The sequence below is a fragment of the Aedes albopictus genome, chromosome 2, assembly GCF_035046485.1.
Source record: "Aedes albopictus strain Foshan chromosome 2, AalbF5, whole genome shotgun sequence".
In the NCBI taxonomy this organism is placed as follows: Eukaryota; Metazoa; Arthropoda; class Insecta; order Diptera; family Culicidae; genus Aedes; species Aedes albopictus.
Genome location: NC_085137.1, coordinates 231,350,188 through 231,370,723, shown reverse-complemented (window position 1 = coordinate 231,370,723; position 20,536 = coordinate 231,350,188). Strand labels below are relative to the sequence as shown.

Here is a 20,536-nt window from a genome sequence, read left to right as displayed (position 1 = left end):
AGAAATCCCTTGAAGAATTCGTGGGGCGATTCCGTGGAACTGTTGCGCAGAGGTGGACAAAACACAATGGAAACGAAATAACCAAAGAAGGGAAACGGACTCGGAATGAAACACTTCGTGTGAATGAAACTAGAAAAATACTTTAATCACGTCTGAACGGTTTAACGTAAGGGACTGAATGAATAATGCTACTCATTGATGCACGCGTGGCGCGCTCGCTCGGCTCTGCTGTGGAAAGTTTTCGCAGGGTTGATCTCGCCTTCGATCTCGCCGAATGCCTGAGAGGAAACAGTATTGCATATTCCCAACAGGAACTATCCCTGGGAGAATTCCTGGAGGAATCCTTGAATTAATTCCTGTAGCAATCTCTAAATAAGATTTGGAAGGAATCCCTGGAGAAATTTCTGGAGAAATTCCTAGAGGAATTCCCAGATAAGTATCTGGAGGAATTTCCCGAGGAATTCCAGGAGGAATTTCCCGAGGAATTCCAGGAGGAATTTCCCGAGGAATTCCAGGAGGAATTGCTAGAGCAATTTCTGAAGGAATTCCAGGAGGAATTCTTAGATGAATTTCTAGAGGAAATACTAGAGGAATCATCGAAGGAATTCCTGGAGGAATCTTTGGAAGAATCCTCATAGGAATCCCTGAAGGAATTCCTGGTGTATTCCTGGGGCAATTTTTGGAGGATCCATGAAAAAATTCCTGGCGGAATCTCCAGAGGAATCCCTAGAGGAGAAATTGTTTATAAAATTTCCGGATGAATCCCTGGAAAATTCCCTGGAGAAATTCCTGAATGGTAAATCCTGGAGGAATTCTTAGTGGAATTCCTGGAGGAGTTCACAGAGAAATGCTTGGATGAAATCCCAAAGGAATGCCTGGAGGAATACCTTGAATAATTCCTGGATAAATTCCTGGTTAAATTCCTGGAGGAACTGCGATAATTATTTTTGAAGGAATTCCTGTAGGAGTTCCTGGGATACTTCTGGAGGAATCCCTAGAAAAACTCCTGGGGCTGATAGCGTAGACAAGGATAACCAAGGGTCAACTAACACTCTAGGGCACTTGGGGAAATACTACGGTCAATTGAATGAAAATCATCCTTTTCCCATAGTAATTCCCATACAAACTTTGAAGGGCTTGTGCACTCTCAATTTTCAACTAAATCAGCTCATTTTTTTGGGAGAAGGCTTAGAATCTGGTTACGAATCGAATAAGCGGCGTGGAACAAAAACGATTTTTTGAACCACGCTAGTGTATATTCGTAAACTAAAATCTGGCATGTTCTAGCTTTCGTGATCGAATGTTGATAACTCTGGGAACGGATTATTTTGCGTGAAGAATCATTCACGAAGCAGTGTCCATGCTTCCCTTGCAGTAGTGGCATCCTTGATGATTCTCAACTGTGCGTCCTCCACTAGGAAACCAAGCATTTGAAGCGCCAATTCATCCTTGCCATCCAGTCGTTGATCCGATCTTTCCTCGGGGTTACAGCTCAAACAAAACTCCATAAATGCTAACCTGACGAGCGCGAATCGTCCAGGTTTTGTAGTTGTCGTACGACAATCGCTTTATTCCCAGCTTTGAAAAATCCATTCTATTCCACAACTCACTACAAAACTCTGTCGCTAGGCCCATAACCTGTTGATCTAAGGCAGTGAAATATCAGGTTTTGTACGAAACACGAAATAAAAATGGGATTTATTTTCACTCAACGGTGCCATTCGTTTGGCAACAGAAAATATATTTACATTGCATCACTCCGCCTACTATGATCTGCTAATTGCTAACGCTATTGCTACACATATCTCCAACAATTTCTACATTAATTCCTATTAGGACTATTAGATCTCTTTCTGGATTCTCTTAGGGAATTATTTCGGGATTTCTGCAGAAATTCTTTCAAAACTCTTCCTGGGTTTCTCCCGCGATTCCTTCTGGAATTCCTGACAGAATTCTTTCACTGATTCTTCCCGGGCTTTCTTTGAGGATTCTTCCTAAGATTTCTGGGATTTCAAGGATTCCCCCTGGGAAAACAAGTTTGGAGTATGTAGTTCAAATCTGATAATATTTATATTATTATATTTGGCTTGGTATTACTTACTCTTTCCCTCGTCTAGAATGTCTTGTGTACTTACGGATCAGAATGTAACTATAGTAAAAAAGTTGTGCTGATATAGAACTTGAGAAAATTTAACTTTATATTTTGATATCATACTAACATTCTTTGAAAATTTGCAGCTAAATCAGGTATAAAATTATACTGGTATTATTATCTCTTGAAATCGAATGCAAATTGGCGAAGATAGGATCTTTTAAGGAGACCCAAAAATTTGGAGTCAGGATCGGAAGTGTGCATATGTACTATGTAATAAGACAAATATAGAATGTTTCGAAGCTTCAAATTTTCATCAAACTATTTTACTTATTTGATCAACTTCAAAGTTGTGCAACTTCTCATCGTGACCTGTTCTTGGGCGTGACCTGAAATGTTTTCCACCGTGTTGTTTTCAGTCGCACCGAAGTTCAAACGTGCAAACAAGCCGCCAACACAATTCGTAATTCTTCAACCGTTTCCCGTCAGCCAGCGCATGGAAAACGCAATAACGTTGGCGTTGGAGACACTTCCCATCACGGTGGTGCGTCAAGTTTAGCAGCGTTCCTATGTCGATGCCGCCAAGCAAGATGAACATTACGTCTTCTCGCAGGGCTAAGCCAGGTCGGTTGATCGAGCAGATGCGTTCCTTCAACAGCGGTGGAAACCGTCATTCTCTACCTCTAGCATTTTTCGGCGATGTAAAATTAAGTGTTTCAAGTGGCTCAAAAACGGCGGCGGTGGTGGCGGCAGCATGGGTGTTCCTCGGCGGCTCGGCGCTGTCTTGGGAGACAGATAGCGATGCATGTTTTCTTAGCCCGGGAGTTGTTTTAGGGACTTCCTTTCACAATAACGGTGCACTTTGACTCCACTTCAGTGGCAACTAGGCGGTTGGTAGAGCTCTACAACTAGTAAAGCCCTTTGGCCTTCTTCGTGGGTGGGTGATTCGAAGCACATGGTTTCCTAATTCTACCCGGATACGCCCAACGATCTGATAAATCTTCGTTAATTATACCTCAAGCCATTACGTCAATATCCAAATTAAATGAAATTAATTCTTTCATGGTGCAGGGTTGAGTGCACACCGATACCAGAAGTCACCCCTTTTTCCGTTATTAGGACAGGAAGAGAGCGGAACAGTTGTCATACTTTACCCAGCAGATACCGAGGAAATTGAGACATCAGTGCTTGGCAGGGGTTTGCAAACGTTTCCAGTGAGTGTTACCGTTACTTATACCCACTTAATATTTGATGGGCTACAACTCGTAGCGATGAGTGTACGCCGTTGTTAACCACCTTCTGTTGACCACCCAATAAACATTTTTGTGTGAGTGGGACAAACTACTCTTAAGCAAAGTTTAGCTTAATAAACCGTTATACAGCTAGTTCTGTTACTTGGGCATAATTCAGTCTAACGGCAGTCGGTCAAACGACCAATTCGTCCAGATGGCATTCGACCAAATGACGATCGAACAATACGCTAACCACCTTCAAAACTTCCTTCTACGTTCGTTGTCTCAGAGCAAACATTAAAAGCATTGCAACGATTTTCATAAAGCTTAGCAGATAGACTGACGACATATCATGATGCGGTCGTGTCGTGCACGCTTTTGGTACACAGCGTGAGCGTGTCGTCATTGCAGGTAGTGAAAGACGCGACTGCTCGAAGGTTAACGTATGCTTTGTACAGTTACTGACGTGTTTGCGTGTGCAAACTATTGCAGATATTAGGCTTTCCATGTGCTTCTGGTTGGAGAATAGGCAAATCACCATAACAAGTTCATACACCGTAAAAATAATTTAAGCTAAAAAAAAAAATGAGGCTAGAACTAATTACTGGAAATTAAACACAGAAAGAATCAGGGAATCTAACAAAAACTAGTTTTTCAACTGTACTCATTTTATGCAAAGTGAGCATCATTTTTGATGTCATGAAATAATTCATGCTATACAACTTGAATTATTTCAATTTGAATACAAACTTGGTTCTGAGTCTCATTCGGTATACACTGTCTACAATTTGTACAAAATTTAAACCAAACAATTAATTTGAAGTTGAACTCTAAACCTGTTTGACAACGTTTGAGAACCGCTGCCATCCGTAACCAAATCAGCCCAAACCCCCGGAAAAGATCGGTTAGGAGATTCTAACCGCTGCTGCTGTTGCTGGTGAAATTTAGCGAACAAGTTTTCGCTATCTTTGTGTCAATTCCCGCTCCGGCAAAAGGGGAAAATCCCATCAATGCTACCGCGACGACGATGATGATGGTGTTCTCTATAGATACATAGGGACAACCAACAACTGTGTATATTTACATTCGGTTCGGTGCGCCTACGTGTACTCTGCTGCCTCTGACACTCCTCACGCCTGTTCCGGTTTGCTTTGAACTTATGTTGTCCCTTTGGCACATCGCGGAGAGTCGTCCCTATAGTCTAAATATATGCAAAATGAAACCTATCTGCTCGGTGCATTAAAAAATATTTTCCATCGTGACATATGCAAACAATAGATAGATGAGTCAATCAAACGGCAATGATGAGGGTTATTCCTACCACCTTTCGGCGAGCATGCGGAAGCGGTAATGTTTTGAAATAAAGTTATGTTGCAGTGTGTCTTTTTTTTACTCGGTTGATTTGATATTATTGTTATGCCGCTGGGATACCGGCCTGGGTGGATATTAACTTGCACTTCGCGTTTTCTAGTTTTTTTTCGCTTTGATTTTACTATCAGGAAATATGGGTGCGATAATAATATATTCATTACGATACTTTCCCTTTAACAGTCAGATAGTCTTTTGACAGGTTTTGCAATATTCATTTCGGAGCTACAAGGGGTGGTACTGAGCAGCATGTTCGGATATTTAATATGCTTATATCTCAATAAAACCCTAATAGTCGATTCTTCGTGGGGTCTATAACTGTAAAAGCGCATCTTTCCAGTAAAACCAATCTATGGTGTCTAAATGGTCTGGGTAGGCATCTTTTTGAGTTGGAATTTTTATTCACTTTCCTAAGGAATAGAGTAACTGTCACCTGATATACGATCGCCGAAACGATTCATAGGTGAATAATGGTCTCAGTTAAGGACAATCGTCTTCGAATCCCTGTTCAACATTCATTGTACCAAAACTTTAGAAGCACAAATCTCAAGAAGTAAAATTCTGGTAATAGAGTTGTTTTTATTTTGTTGTTGCTTATTTATAATAACCTTCCATTGCGCAGTTTAGTTTTTTTATGAGATTTGTGCGCTAAAAATTGTGAGTAACTGAAAAAGTCGGCCATTTTGGCGTCCATCTTGAGATTCTGATAAGCTTGTTCTTAAGGTTGAGCAATTAAAAAGTCACTATTTTCTACTATGTTGCCCATTTTTTACTATTTCAAATGGTTACGATAAGTTTTCAATGAATATTTTGTTAAAATTTCAAGTGTTAGTTCTAATAGACTTAAAGGGTCTGGCCCAAGTCTACGCACTATTTTTTTTTTGAGTGAGTAAGTAGCATTGGGCAAGTATGACTGTGACTTCGATTTTTGTGAATCGGACCAGCAGAATCGATTCACCGATTTAATCGAATGCTTTGAATCGATGTTTTCACATCGATTCTGTATTATTAAATGTTGCAAAACCATAAAATGTTTGCATCATGGAATACAAATTAATGGGATAATTTATTTGTCTAAATAAAAATATTATTATCAAAATTGTACATCGAACCATCTCTGGAGGAATCCCTGGATGAATCCGTGGAGAACTCCTGCAGGCATACCCGAAGGGAACCCTGAATGAATCCCTGGAAGAATTCGTGAAAAATTTCCTGGAGGACTCCCTGAAGTAATTCTTGGATGAATACCTGAAGCATATTCTGGAAGAAATCTTGAAGGATGAACACCTAGAGGAAGCAACATCTTCAGGAATTTCTGGAGGAATCCTTAGATAAATTTCTGGAGAAATTCTTGGAAGAATTCCTGAAGGACTTTTTGAAAAAAATCGCTGGAGAAATGTCTGGAGGTTCTTCTGGACAAATTTCTGGCGGAATCTCAGGTGGAACCCAGGTGGACAAATTCCTGGCGGAATCCTAGGTGGAGGAATCGGTGGAGAAATTTCTGAAGAAATTCCTAGAGGAGTTCCCAGAGGAATTCCTGCAGGAAACCCTGGAATAAATTCCAGAACGAATTCCTGAAGAAATCCATGAAGGAACTGCTGTAGGAATTTCCGATAGAAGGAATTCCTGGATCAATTCCTGGAAGAATTCCTGGAGGAATTCTTGGATCAATTCCTGGAGAAATTCCTGAAGAAATACCTGGGTAATCCCTGGACAAATTCTTGGTGGAATTCCCAGAGGAGACCCAGGGGAAATGCCTGCATGAAATCCTGGAAGAATACCTGGAATAATTCCTGGATAAATTCCGAGAGCAATACCTGGGGGCATTTCTGAAGGAATCCTGGAGAATTTCCAGAAGGATTCCTGAACAAATCCTAGAAGGAATTCCTAGAAGAATCTCAGAAGGAATTCATGCAAGGATTGATAGAAAAATTCTTGGAACAATTCGTGGATAATCTCTGGGAGGAATTCCTGGGAAAATTTTTTGAAGGATTTCCTGGAGGATTTTTGGAGAAATTTCTGGAGAAATTGGCGTAGGTATTGTTGTGGTATTCTTAAAGGAATTCCTGGAGGCTTACAGCAAGCCCAAGAGGAATTCCTGAAGATATGCCTTGAGGAATCCCTGGAGAAATTCCTGTAGACATGCCTGTAGAAATTCTTGGTGAAATCTCTAAAGGAATTCCGTAAGGAATCTGTAGAGGAATTCCTGGAGGAATCTCTGCATACATTCCATGGTGAATCACTGGAGGAATTCCTGGAAGAATCTCTAGAGGAATTCTTTGAGATTTCTCAAGAAAAATACCTGTAGAAATCTCTGGAAAAATCATAGAGGAATCTCTAGAGAAATTGCTGGAGGAATTCCCGGACGAATCCCTGTAAGAATTACTAAAGGAAACCATGAAGGAATTCCCAGAGGAATCCTGGAGGAATTTATGGAAAAGTCCCTTGAGGAACTCTTGGAAAAATCTCAGGGAGAATTCCTGAAGAAATCCAAGCATCAATTTCTTAGGGATTTCTCGGGGGAGTTTCTGAAGATATCACTGAAATTCCACAGGAAATCCTGAAGGAATCCTAAAAAGAGTACAAAGTGGAGCTTTTGAAGCCATCCCTGAAGGAAACCTTGGACAAGTTCCTGAAGAAACCCCAGGAGGAAGCTTGAAAGCAATCTCAAGAGGAATTCCTAAAAGAATCTCTAATCAGCAAGGAATCCCAAGAAGAGTTCTCGGAGGCATTTTCAAAATAATTCTGGAAGTTGTTCCCGAAAGAATCACAAAAGGAATTCCCAGGTGAATCCCTGGAGGAACCTTGGAGACATTTGTGAGGAAACCCCGTGATGAATCCCGGAATCTCACGAGAGCTTTCTTAGCGAATTCCTGGAAGAATTTATGTAGGAAGGCCTGGATAAAAATTTGAAGAAATCCTTGTCTGCAGTAATTTCTGGACGAATTATTGAAGGAATATTCGGATGGACTCCTAATGGATTTTTTAAAGAAATTCCTGGGTTAATTTTTGAATAAGGGGCTGTCCATAAACCACGTGGTCATTTTTTTGGGATTTTCAACCCCCGCCCCCCCCCCGCGTGGTCATTAGTCCATAGAAATTGTTTTATTTGTCCATACAAAATGGTCATTGGCCGAACCCCCCACCCCCCAATCACCACGTGGTTTATGGACAGCCCCTAACCTCTAGTAAAAATTTCTGAAAGAATTTCTAGAAGACTTATTCCAAAGTAAATTATTGGAGCAATCTCCTGCGAAATTCTGGAGAAAATATATGTAGAATACAAATCCTTGAGGAAATCTCTGAAAGAATATCTGCAGAAATATCTTAAAGGATCTTTGGACAAATTTCTGAAGGATACCTCGAAAACAGCACTTAAACTATCACTTAAGGAACCTTTAAAGATATCCCAGGACAAATTCCCGAAGATTTGTCTTGTGGAATCCATAGATCAATTCCTTATGGAATCTCTGGAAAAATTCAAGATAGAACACTGCACTTCCATCACTTTATGGAAAAATTCCTGGAGAAATTGCTCATACTCATATAGTTTACAAAATTAGAAACAAAACTAAAACAGTCATTTTGATTCCTCAAAACTGCAATGCCTATTTGCATATCCACATAACAGGCGCCCATGCCACTTAAAAGTCATCTCAAATCTGCCCCCCTCCACCTGGGTTCCCTCCAGAAAAAAAACCTAGCTACGCCAATGATTTTACGACTCTGAGTCGAAAATTGATATAACGTTGAGACAATGTATTCTGGAAAAATGAAAATTTTTTATTTTTGAATCGAAATAAATGTAAAAAAATCGATTCGGTGGGGCTTCAACATAGATTAATCGAAACAAAAACTTCCGTGTTTCTTGGGAACGGCACAGCAGTTCCATTTCTTCACACTCCGCTTCTTCCAGGCGGCGGCGCTTTTTCTCCCGAAAGAGGCGGGTCTGCTGTTTCCGCTTCTGTTTGTAACGTTCCACGTTCTGTCGAGTCCCTTGCTGCAGTATTACCGCCCACGCTGCGTTCTTCTCCTCCAAAACCGTTCTGCACTCTTCGTCGAACCATTCGTTCCGTCGATTCCGTTCCACGTACCCGATGGTGCTCTCGGCTGCGTCGTTGATGGCTGTTTTCACTGTACTCCAGCAGTCCTCTAGAGGGGCCTCATCGAGCTCGCCCTCGTCTGGCAACGCGGCCTCGAGATTCTGCGCGTATGCTGAGGCGACATCCGATTGCTTCAGTCGCTCTAGGTTGTACCGTGGCGGTCGCCGGTACCGTACCCAGTCAACACACGATCGCATATGATGTTGAATAGGATGCTAAAGTGGAGGCGATATGCGTACATTTTACACGCGGTTAAATTGGAGCAGGTACGCATATGGCCTCCACTTAAGCATCATATTCAACATCATATAAGACTCCGTGTTGGCTGGGTACATTGTTGATGACGGAGAGTTTTGGGCGCAGTCTGACCATCACCAGATAGTGGTCGGAGCCGATGTTGGCGCCACGATAGGTCCTGACGTCGATAATGTCGGAGAAGTGCCGTCCGTCAACCAGAACGTAGCGCGTGGTCGATTTGAGATTCCGTCTGCTGTGGTGATCTCCAGGTGTAACGATATAGGAGGATGTGTTGGAAAAAGGTGCTACGTATGGCCATATTTTTGGAGGCGGCGAAACCAATGAGTCGTAGGCCGTTTTCGTTCGTCTGCTGGTGGGTGCTGAACTCACCATTCGTCGGTCTGAATTCCTCCTCCAGGCCTACCTGAGCGTTCAAATCTCCTATGATGATCTTGACGTCGTTTCTTGGGCAGCGATCGTACTCGCGTTCGAGCTGCGCGTAAAATGCGTCCTTGTCAACATCAGTACTTCCGGAGTATGGGCTGTGCACGTTTATTATGTTAAAGTTGTAGAATCGGTCCTTGATCCTCAACCTGCACATTCTTCCGTCGATCAGCCACCAACCGATCACGCGCCTCTGCATATCACCCATCACTATGAAAGCTGTTCCCAGCTCGCGTGTGTTGCCGCAGCTCTGGTAGCACCACCTCCTGCAGCGCTACGATGCCGGACCTGCGGTCTTTCAGTAGTTCGGCGAGTATGCGGGTGTCCAGGATTAAACAGGATCCTACAAGAGATTCATATGCTCAGAATGACCACCTCGTTTATATGTAGAATAGAGGAGATCTATTGCATCTCGGGTGGTACGTAGTTTATACGATTATCTAGGGATTCTCCAAGGATTACGTCAGGAGTTTCTCCAAGGAGTTCCCCATTGAATTAGTTAGAGATACCAGCAGGGACTCATCCTGCAGCTAATTCGGGAACTTCTCTAGAGTCTTCTCCAGCAATTTATCCTGTGGCGATTTATCCAGGTGCAGCTATTCTTTAATAGATTTATTTGGGGATTATACCAAGAATTCCTCCAGGGATTTATCCACAAGTTATATAGGAATTTCTATTGGGATATCTTAAGGGACTTCAAAAATTTCGCCAGGGAGATTTTTTCATGCATTTCTCTAGCGATTTCACCATGAATTGAGTTCCTCCAGAGATTTTCCCAGCATTTTTTCTAGGGATTTCTCCAGTATTGTAACAAGGTGCTTCTCTAGGAATTCCTCTAGAAATTATTCCAAAGATTCCCCTGAAAATTCCACCAAGAATTGATTTAGGAATCCTTCTAGAGATTTCTCCAGACACTTCTATGAGGTTTCTGCTAAAAATCGTACAGAAATTTCTGTAGGAATTTTGAAGCGATTTTTTAAATCATCTTTTGACAGCTGGGCAACTGCTTAACCGGAATATGATCTGGGTTAGGGTTTATAATGGGAATATTCTGAGGAATATTGCATTCAATTTCTGTAATACAAAACATAATGATTGTTCAAAGCTTTTCCAATCTGTCTTTTTCAATTTTCCAACAACATAATGGTAAAATTTGGAAGACTCCAACCATGCATCAGAAAACTCAAATGCACCACGTGCCAAACTGACAATTATCTCAATCTACCGAAAGTCGCCGGCAGGAGGTTTCCTCAACAGGACACCGATTGAGTAGCATTGATTAATTGATCTCAAGTCCATAATTTTCATTCCACACCGCCAAGTTGCCAACCCTCTTGATCAACCGTCGTCATCATCATCATCATCGTCGTAAGTCACATGTTTACATTGCCCCACGTGTGTTCGTCCCACCTCAACTGCCAATAGCCATTAACATCAAAAGTAATCACAACAAAAGTAAGCCCCGCTGGGTCTTAAACAGGACCTACCGAGTGAGGGCTCTTCTGCTCTCCATTTACGAGATTAAGTCTTTTTATTTATCCAATCGGGAGAAATCATCTTAATTCATAAATAAAGAGCAACGAACGCTCGGCGAATGGCCGTACACGCCAAGGATCCCTGCTGGTTTTGTTTTGTGAGCAACCCTCCGCTTGTTTCGTTCGAAGTGGCTCCGAAAAATGTCGGTACCTTGGCGTGGAAGTGATTGAAAATTTTAAGGCTACAACATCGAGAAGGTATACGGTACGGACGAGGACTCGGCCCAGAAAAAGCCCCCTGGGGAGACACAAGACTTTTATTCTCACATTAGGCGCTGTTATGAGCCGACACGGCTAATGCGTTTGCGTTTCGGTGGGCTTCCGATTATGGGACAGCAGTGGGTTGTGTTGAATGGTTCTTTCGTTAGGATCTTCTGGTTAGTTGAGTTGGTATGAATGGGTATCGCGTCTCATAGTTAAGTTGTTCACGTACAACATCATAACATCATTTGCGGACTACAGACCAACTATACACGGTGATGCGTTAGATATTGTACAAGAAATATGTATGATACAGCATTGGCAAACACGACTAACGTTTTTTCTTTCTTTTTCAGGTAAGCGTTTTTATGATTGACTACATCCGCAAATTAATGTCGAATTCGTTTTTGAACCTGGGTTGGAACTGGATCGGCGGAAAATGTGTAAACAAACAACGTCAAACAAACTTTAGTACAAGCGAAACCGAAGTCGGGTTGGGGTTGAAACTGTGATCTGATCCAGTTCCAACCCAGGTTGGAACTGAATCAAAAACGAAAACGACATAAGAAAGCAGGTTTGTATGTCTTCCAAAATTTTCACAAAAAAAACTGTGCGTTTCATTTGTTTAAAACCGAAAACAATTATAACGTTTTGAATGTTTTTGGTGTGGTCTTAGGTACGAAGAACACATGTTTGTTATTATCAACGTTATTTATTTAGTCCTTCTTCAGGGAAGCTTTGCTCTTTACTCTAATTGCATTAATTGGGTGACCAATGTAAACGCCAAAAGACATTCTTCACGTCCCAACATCTACCCCGTTTTTCATTCTAACTCATGAATCTCCTTCCCGCTGACAAATGTCTTTTCCATCATCATAACCGAGAGATCGTAACCTTTTTTTTTTTTTTTGGTTTGCATCATCCCATAAACAAGGCTGCCTTCCACTCTCGTTTCATTTTTTTTCGCGCTCCCAATGCATCGTAGTGTTTACGGATGGCACTTCGATAATTTTCCAATCCGTTACGGTTGCTTTACGGTACCATCTGACATGTTTACACCGTGCTGGTCCTTGCTTATTTTTATGGGAAACTGTGTGACTGGCAGCTTTTCCCGCTTTTCATCACTTCGGTTGAACTCTTCTCCCTAAAACAACCAATGCCCACCACCTACGACTCCTACAGCAGCAGTAGTGGTGCTCCGCGAAGCAATCAATGCATTATAGGCAGCTTCGTGTTTTAATGCTGATGAAGATGATGTGTGTAACTGCTTTGGATGAAAGTGAAATGAGCTACTGAAAGAGAGGGGAACGAGCATGTGTTAACCGAGCGGACAATAAATTTCATCCTCTTTGATCCGTCAACGGTCACATTGCATTCATCACCATTAATGGACCCGCTACGAAGTGCAGTGCATTCATTGAAGGAACTGTATCAAGCGACTACTTACGGGAAGTGGGTTCCGAAATGATGCGTCGAATTGTTATGGGAATGTTTATGCTAGGAATTGTTGTGGCAAACCATGTTTTGCATATCAAAATGATTCGATACGGATCAGCAATAGGTACTTACTTATTATTTCGTTCTTAGGCGGTGTTCCTCCAGTTTCTCTGAACATTTAGGGTTCTCACGTTCGCGGCCGCGCACGATGTCGCCGATCTCTACCTGATTCCTGGATGAATATTGTTTTTGCAATTCTTCCTTTCGGCTTTCGCACTACTTGTCCAGCGAGGTTTCCTTCAGGAATTTATCCAGAGATCCTTCAAGGTATTTCTTCAGATACATCTACAGGGGATTTCTCCATATATTCCATCCAGAATTCCGCTAGAGATTGCCTCAATAATTCCACCTGGAAGAATTCGAAGTATTTTTGCAGGAATTTATTTAAAAAAATCTTTCAGAAAATTATACCAACGATTATTTAAAAATAATCCAGGAGTTGCTTAAAACACTTGTACAAAAAATCTTTAGAGGCTCATACAAGTATTCCTTCAATAATTCGTCCATAAATTACTACAGACACGGATTTCTTGAGATTTTTTCCAAGGATTCCTACAAAAATGCTTCCAAAAATTTCTCCTAGAATTCCTGCAGGGAATTACCTGCGAATTCCTCCTATAATTCTTTCAGGAACAACTTCCGGGATTATTTTTAAAATGCCTGCAAGAACTCTTCTTGGGATTTCTTCAGAAACTCCTCCGGGAATTAATCCAGGATTGCAGGATTTCCTCAGGAATTTCAGCAATTTCTTCAGTATACTGAGATTTCCTCAGAAACTCCTTCTGGAATTCCCTCAGAAATTGAGCTTTGTATTCTGAAATTCTTCCTGGGATTCCTCCGGGAATTTCTCAAAGGACTTCTCCGGGAACTGCTCAAGGGATTTCTCCAAATATTCCTCTAGGAATTCTTCCAGGATTCTGAGAATTCCTGCAAAGATTCCTCTAAAAATTTCTACAGAGATTCGTCCTCTAGACATTTCTCTAGGGATTCCTCCAGAAATTCCACCAGGGATTCATCCTGCAATTGTTCCAGTGCAGTGAGTCTTTAAGGAAATTCTCTAGAAATCCCTCCAGGGATTGCTAATGGAATTTATGCAGGGAGTCCTCCAGGAACCCTTCTAGAAATTTCTTAAGGAATTTCTCAAGAGATTCCTTCGGATATTCCTACAGCATGTCTCCAGGCATTCCCCCAGGAGTTCCTCCAAGGATTTCTATAGGGATTCCTCCAGAATTATCCCAGGAATCCCTACAGGAATTCCTTTAGAAATAATTATCGCAGTTCCTCCAGGAATTTCTTCAGAAAATCCTCCAGGGATTCCTTAAGAAACTCCCCCAGGAATTCCTCACAGAGTTAGTCCAGGAATTACTCTAAGAATTCCTCCAGGGATTCTTGCATAAATTACTCCTGAAATTCCTCTAGAAATTTCTTCAGGGATTTCTTTAGAAATTATTCCAGGTATTCCTTTAGGATTTCATCCAAGCATTTCTCCGTGAACTACTCCAGGAATGCCACCAAGAATTTCTCCAGGAATTACCTCAGGTAAATTAAGAAATTTCTTCAGGAAATTTTCAAGGGATTCATCAGGAAAAATTTTACCAGGAATTTCTCCTCCAGGGATTCCTCAAGAGATTCCACCAGGAATTTTTTCATGGATCCTCCAAAAATTGCCCCAGGAATACACTAGGAATTCCTTCAGGGATTCCTCTGAGGATTCTTTCAGAGATTCCTCCAAGAATTTCTCATGGAATTACTCTAGCAATTCCTGCTGGAATTACTCGGGAAATCCCTTCTGGAATTCTTCCAGATATTGATCTGGAAATTCCTCTAGGAATTTCTTCAAAAATTTCTCCAGGGATTCCTTCCAAAACTCTTTTAGAGATTCGTCCAGGAATTAATTCAAGGATTCCTCCAGGAATTCTCCCAGGGATAGTTCCACGGAATTGACCCAAGAATTCCTCTAGGGATTTCTCCTGGAATTTCTCCTACGATTCCGCCATGATTTTGTCCAGAAGTTCCTCCAGGAATTCTTCCTGGGTTTCCGACAGGTTTCCTTCAGGAATTTATCCAGAGATCCTTTAAGGTATTTCTTCAGATACATCTACAGGGACTTCTTCATATATTCCTTCCAGAATTCCGCTAGAGATTGCCCCAATAATTCCACCTGGAAGAATTCGAAGTATTTTTGCAGGAATTTATTAAATTACTACAGACACGGATTTCTTGAGATTTTTTCCAAGGATTCCTACAAAAATGCTTCCAGAAATTTCTCATAGAATTCCTGCAGGGAATTACCTGCGAATTCCTCCTATAATTCTTTCAGGAACAACTTCCGGGATTATTTTTAAAATGCCTGCAAGAACTCTTCTTTGGATTTCTTCAGAAACTCCTCCGGGAATTAATCCAGGATTGCAGGATTTCCTCAGGAATTTCAGCAATTTCTTCAGTACTGAGATTTCCTCAGAAACTCATTCTGAAATTCCCTCAGAAATTGAGCTTTGTATTTCTTCTGAAATTCTTCCTGGGATTCCTCCGGGAATTCCTCAAAGGACTTCTCCGGGAACTGCTCAAGGGATTTCTCCAAATATTTCTCTAGGAATTCTTCCAAGATTCTGAGAATTCCTGCAAAGATTCCTCTAAAAATTTCTACAGAGATTCGTCCTCTAGAGATTTCTCTAGGGATTCCTCCAGAAATTCCACCAGGGATTCATCCTGCAATTGTTCTAGTGAGTCTTTAAGGAAATTCTCTAGAAACCCCTCCAGGGATTGCTAATGGAATTTATGCAGGGAGTCCTCCAGGAATCCTTCTAGAAATTTCTTAAGGAATTTCTCAAGAGATTCCTTCGGATATTCCTACAGCATGTCTCCAGGCATTCCCCCAGTAGTTCCTCCAAGGATTTCTATAGGGATTCCTCCAGAACTATCCCAGGAATCCCTACAGGATTTCCTCCAGAAATAATTATCGCAGTTCCTCCAGGAATTTCTCCAGAAAATCCTCCAGGGATTCCTTAAGAAACTCCCCCAGGAATTCCTCACAGAGTTAGTCCAGGAATTACTCTAAGAATTCCTCCAGGGATTCTTGCATAAATTACTCCTGAAATTCCTCTAGAAATTTCTTCAGGGATTTCTTTAGAAATTATTCCAGGTATTCCTTTAGGATTTCATCCAAGCATTTCTCCGTGAACTACTCCAGGAATGCCACCAAGAATTTCTCCAGGAATTACCTCAGGTAAATTAGGAATTTTCTTCAGAAAATTTTCCAGGGATTCATCAGGAAAAATTTTACCAGGAATTTCTCCTCCAGGGATTCCTCAAGAGATTCCACCAGGAATTTTTTCATGGATCCTCCAAAAATTGCCCCAGGAATTCCTTCAGGGATTCCTCTGAGGATTCTTTCAGAGATTCCTCCAAGAATTCCTCATGGAATTCCTCCAGAAATTACTCTAGCAATTCCTGCTGGAATTACTCGGGAAATCCCTTCTGGAATTCTTCCAGATATTGATCTGGAAATTCCTCTAGGAATTTCTTCAAAAATTTCTCCAGGGATTCCTTCCAAAACTCTTTTAGAGATTCGTCCAGGAATTAATTCAAGGATTCCTCCAGGAATTCTCCCAGGGATAGTTCCACGGAATTGACCCAAGAATTCATCTAGGGATTTCTCCTGGAATTCCTCCTAAGATTCTGCCATGATTTTGTCCAGAAGTTCCTCCAGGAATTCTTCCTGGGTTTCCGACAGAAATTTGTCCAGAAGTTGCTCCAGGCATTCCTCCTGAGGTTTCTCCGAAAATTGCTTAAGGTTTTTTTCCACGGGATTCTTCAAGAATTTCTCTAGAAATTTCTCTGAAAATTCCTCCAGGAACTCATCAAGAGGTTTTTTCAGCACTACCCCAGGAATTCCTTTTGAAATTCCTCCAGACATTCATCCTGGAGTTCGTCCTGGAATTTCTACAGAAATTACTACCGCAATTTCCTTCAAATCCTTCAAATTCCTCCTGGATTCCAGGAATTACTCCAAGTGTTCCTCCAGAGATTCCTGCATGAACTCCTCCTGAGATTCCTCTAGAAATTCCTTCAAGGATTTTTCAGGAATCCTCCAGGAAATCTTCCAGGGATTCCTTCAGGAATTACCCCAGAAATTTCTCCTGGAATTTATCCTGGAATTATTCCAGATAGTCCTCCAAGCATTTCTCGTGGAACTTCTCCAGAAATTCCACCAAGAATTCCTTCAGAAATTACCCCAGGTATTTCTTCAGGAATTCATCCAGGAATTTCTTCAGGAATTCATCCAGGAATTTCTTCAGGAATTGGTCCAGGAATTCCTATGCGATTTTATTTTTCAGAAATTCCTACAGCGATTCATTCAGGAATTTCTGTGGGAAATCCTCCAAGGATTCCTTCAGAAATAATTTCAGGAATGTCTGCTGGAATTCCTCCAGTATTTTTTCCAGGAATTCCTCCGGAAATTCTTTCATGGTTTCCTCCAGGAATTATTACACAGATGTTTCTCCAATGATTCCTCTATGGATTTCACCAGGAATTCTTCCTAGGTTTCCGACAGGAATTTCTCCAGATCTTTTCAAAAACTTATTCAGGGGTTCGTTCAAAAATTTCAGTAACCCGTCAATCATCTTTTCCAGGGAATCACCCAAGATTTTTTTTTTGAATTACTTGAAAGGTTTTGAATTACTTGAAGGATTTCTAGAGGAATTGCTCCAGCGGGTTGTATTGGAAATCTTTAATATAATTTCAGAGGGATACAGTAGCAAGGAAATTCTCCAAGAAGTCATCCAGGTATTCTTTCAAATTTATCTTCGAGAAATCTTTAAGGAGTTCATCCACAGATTTATTCACGAATCCATCCATGAATTTCTTCAAGAATACTCCCTGAAGTTCCTGCACAGTAGTTTTCTCACAAAGTCGTCTTTCGGAATTATATCCTGTGATTCTTACCAGGGAATGAAATTATCAGCAAATTGAGACGAAAAACGGCGTTTTTCGAGCAACCGATTTTTTCTGTTTTTACTTTTCCTGTGAGAAATGTTTATCGGTCGTTGCTGTTTGTCCCCGATCAAAGATAGCCGAAAACTGGAAATCGCTTTTTTCATTTTCGCTATCCAACTTTATCGCCTGCAAAGTTATCGCGATAATTATCAGAAGGCAAATAACGAAAATTTGCCGCTAACGGGATTCGAACCTAGACCCTCCACAAAAATGTGTATGAGCGCGCACCATAACCACTCGACCACACAAGCTGCTCGAAAGAGGACAGAAATTTTATACATAAAAGCTACAGCCGGTGACGACGGGACTACGGAAAAGCGAACAAAGAGCAGAAAGCAAACCAGTCAACTTTTCATTGCTGATGATAATCGATTTTCGGCGCTGTGGAACGAGCGAAAACACATTCTCGGGAGAAACCCGGGTCTGAATTTATCGCACGTCTTTTTTCGCCGATAATGCGTGTGGGAGAGTTTTCAACTATCGCGATCGTGATCGATAATTTCATTCCCTGATTCTTACACAGTCACTGTAACTAACTTAAAATATATAAGTAGGGTAATTGATCCGATCATGGAGGAGTTAAGCACTGGGTTCATGCTTAAACCACAATTGTATCGCCCCAAGCAAACTTTTTACATGGATTGAGTTTTTTTTTTTTTTTTTTTTTTTTTTTTTTTTTTTTTTTTTTTTTTTTTTTTTTTTTTTTTTTTTTATTTAACAAATAATATCGTTACACATACATTATATAACAATTCTAAAAATCGTATCAGTATACATGGATTATTTTTAACATATGTTTAAGAAATGTTTGAAATTTCGCATAAAACAAGCCTTATTGTTCCACCTTGATTCACGTATTACATTTTTAAAATGACTAAGACCATCCATGCCGTTTTTTCCATAGTTTTCTAGATTGAACTTCATTACCTCGGTGACAAGCCATAAAGCTGCTTTGGATTTGCAATCTCTTACTCCAATGTTTACTGACAACATTTCATCGGGGCTTGTGATCAGAATTTTTAATCGATTTCGTATGATGTTTTTCACCCAATTCCACGTATTTTTAGACATTCCACATATTTCAACTCGATGCTGCATTGTATCATTGAGGTTGCATATCTCACAGAAGGAATTCTGTATTCCAGATATTTTGTGTCTGAACATTTTACTTTTGGTCGGTATTAAATCATTCAAGATTAGAAATAAACTTGATTTAGCTGATGTTGATAAAAAGTTTTGGTTCATGTTTTCCCAAATCGATTCCCAATTTATGTTCGGTAACTTGTCTTGAATTTTTGGTGTTATATTTTTTTCGTTCAACAGATAGGCGTATATCAAACTTGTTGTGCTCAATGTGTTCTGTTGTTTCACTCGTTGAGCCACTTGCAACCATTCTCGAGTGTTTCTAGTTACAGTTCTGTTATTGTTTTGTTGAAGCATGAATTCATCGATATTCTGTTGTGATTCTTTGCGCATGTACAAGATATTTCGAATAAAAAGACTTTTTGCTTTGCACTCAACGTCTTCTAACGCCAATCCGCCCTTGTATACAGGAAGGTAAAGCTGGTCTTTGGAGGTATGATAAAACTGCCCTTTCCACAGGAATCTGAAGCAAATCTGCCGTATTTGAGCAATGTGCTTATTGTTCGGCGGGAAAATTTGCGCTATGTACCATAGCTTAGATAGTAATAAGGTATTGATTATTATGGTCTTTTGGAAAATATTCAAATTTCGACGTTGGTGCAGGTTAACTATGTGTTTTATGTTTGAAATCAGATCGGTGTAGTTAGTTTCAATAATAGCATTGTAATTAGTGTACAATTTAACTCCGAGAATTTTTAGGTAATCGACCTCTTCTATCTGGTGAGGCCCAGAGTTACAATTGTTAAACCGAATGAATTTCGATTTAACAATGTTCAACTTTATTTTAGCATAAATACTAAAGTAGTTGACTAACTCCAAGACCTTATCAAACTCGTGGTTATTACGGATTAGGACATTGATGTCATCCGCGTATGCAACTACCTTGACAAAGTAGTTGCTAATCAGACAACCACCAACCGCATCATACAACATGCGTACTAGTGGTTCGATGTACAAACAAAATAGCGCCATACTTAATGGGCATCCTTGTCGTACAGAAGTTTCAATCGGAAAAGCATTTGTTAAAAACCCATTAAATAATACCTTTGATGTAGCGTTTTTGTAGAGTCTTTTAAGGCAGTTAATAAACACGGCTGGGAAATTAAACTTTTCTAGAACTGACCACAAAAAATCATGGTCTACACGATCGAATGCTTTTTCGAGATCTAAGCTTAATAGCATTCCTTTCAAATGTTTGGACTGTTTTGCTTTTAGAATAATATTTCGGAGAGTACGTACGTTGTTGACACAAGACTGTTCTACGACACAGGCGGATTGGCCTGGCCCAAGCAATTTACTTAGTAGGGGCTGCAATCTTGACAATAGTATTTTTGTGAATAACTTATAGTCCGTGTTAAGCATACTGATGGGACGGCGGTTATTCAAGTCGTGACTATCTCCTTTCTTGGGAATCAAAGTTATGATCCCAGCCGAAAAAAGGGCAGGCGGGAAATCGCCTTGCGTGAGGTATTGGTTAAACAATTTAAGCAAATCATGCTTCAAAATGTCATAACATTTTCTGTAAAATGCGTAAGGTAGTCCATCTGGACCGGGCGAGGAATTTTTCGATGCATTTCGCACAACATCATCAAGCTCTGACATTTCGATTGGTTGGATAAGAGCTTCCTTATCCGCGTCTGAAAGGAACAATCTTAATGTGCTGAGTACATTGTCGTTGTCAAGGTT

At 40.7% G+C, this 20,536-nt stretch overlaps 1 protein-coding gene across 2 annotated transcripts in view; it reads left to right on the top strand.

The window, feature by feature from the left end:
• The window catches only part of LOC109412362 (S phase cyclin A-associated protein in the endoplasmic reticulum), a 182,144-nt gene that overhangs the window by 60,449 nt on the left and 101,159 nt on the right, over window positions 1-20,536 (top strand). Inside the window, exon 10 of one of the 2 annotated variants that reach the window (XM_062851326.1) lies at window positions 11,569-11,605. The exons of the other annotated variant lie outside the window; for it this stretch is intronic. Within the exon in view, the coding sequence (XP_062707310.1) occupies window positions 11,569-11,572 (4 nt within the window). The 3' untranslated portion in view covers window positions 11,573-11,605. Of the gene's footprint in view, window positions 1-11,568; window positions 11,606-20,536 lie in introns of those variants that run through there. 2 annotated transcript variants of the gene reach the window in all.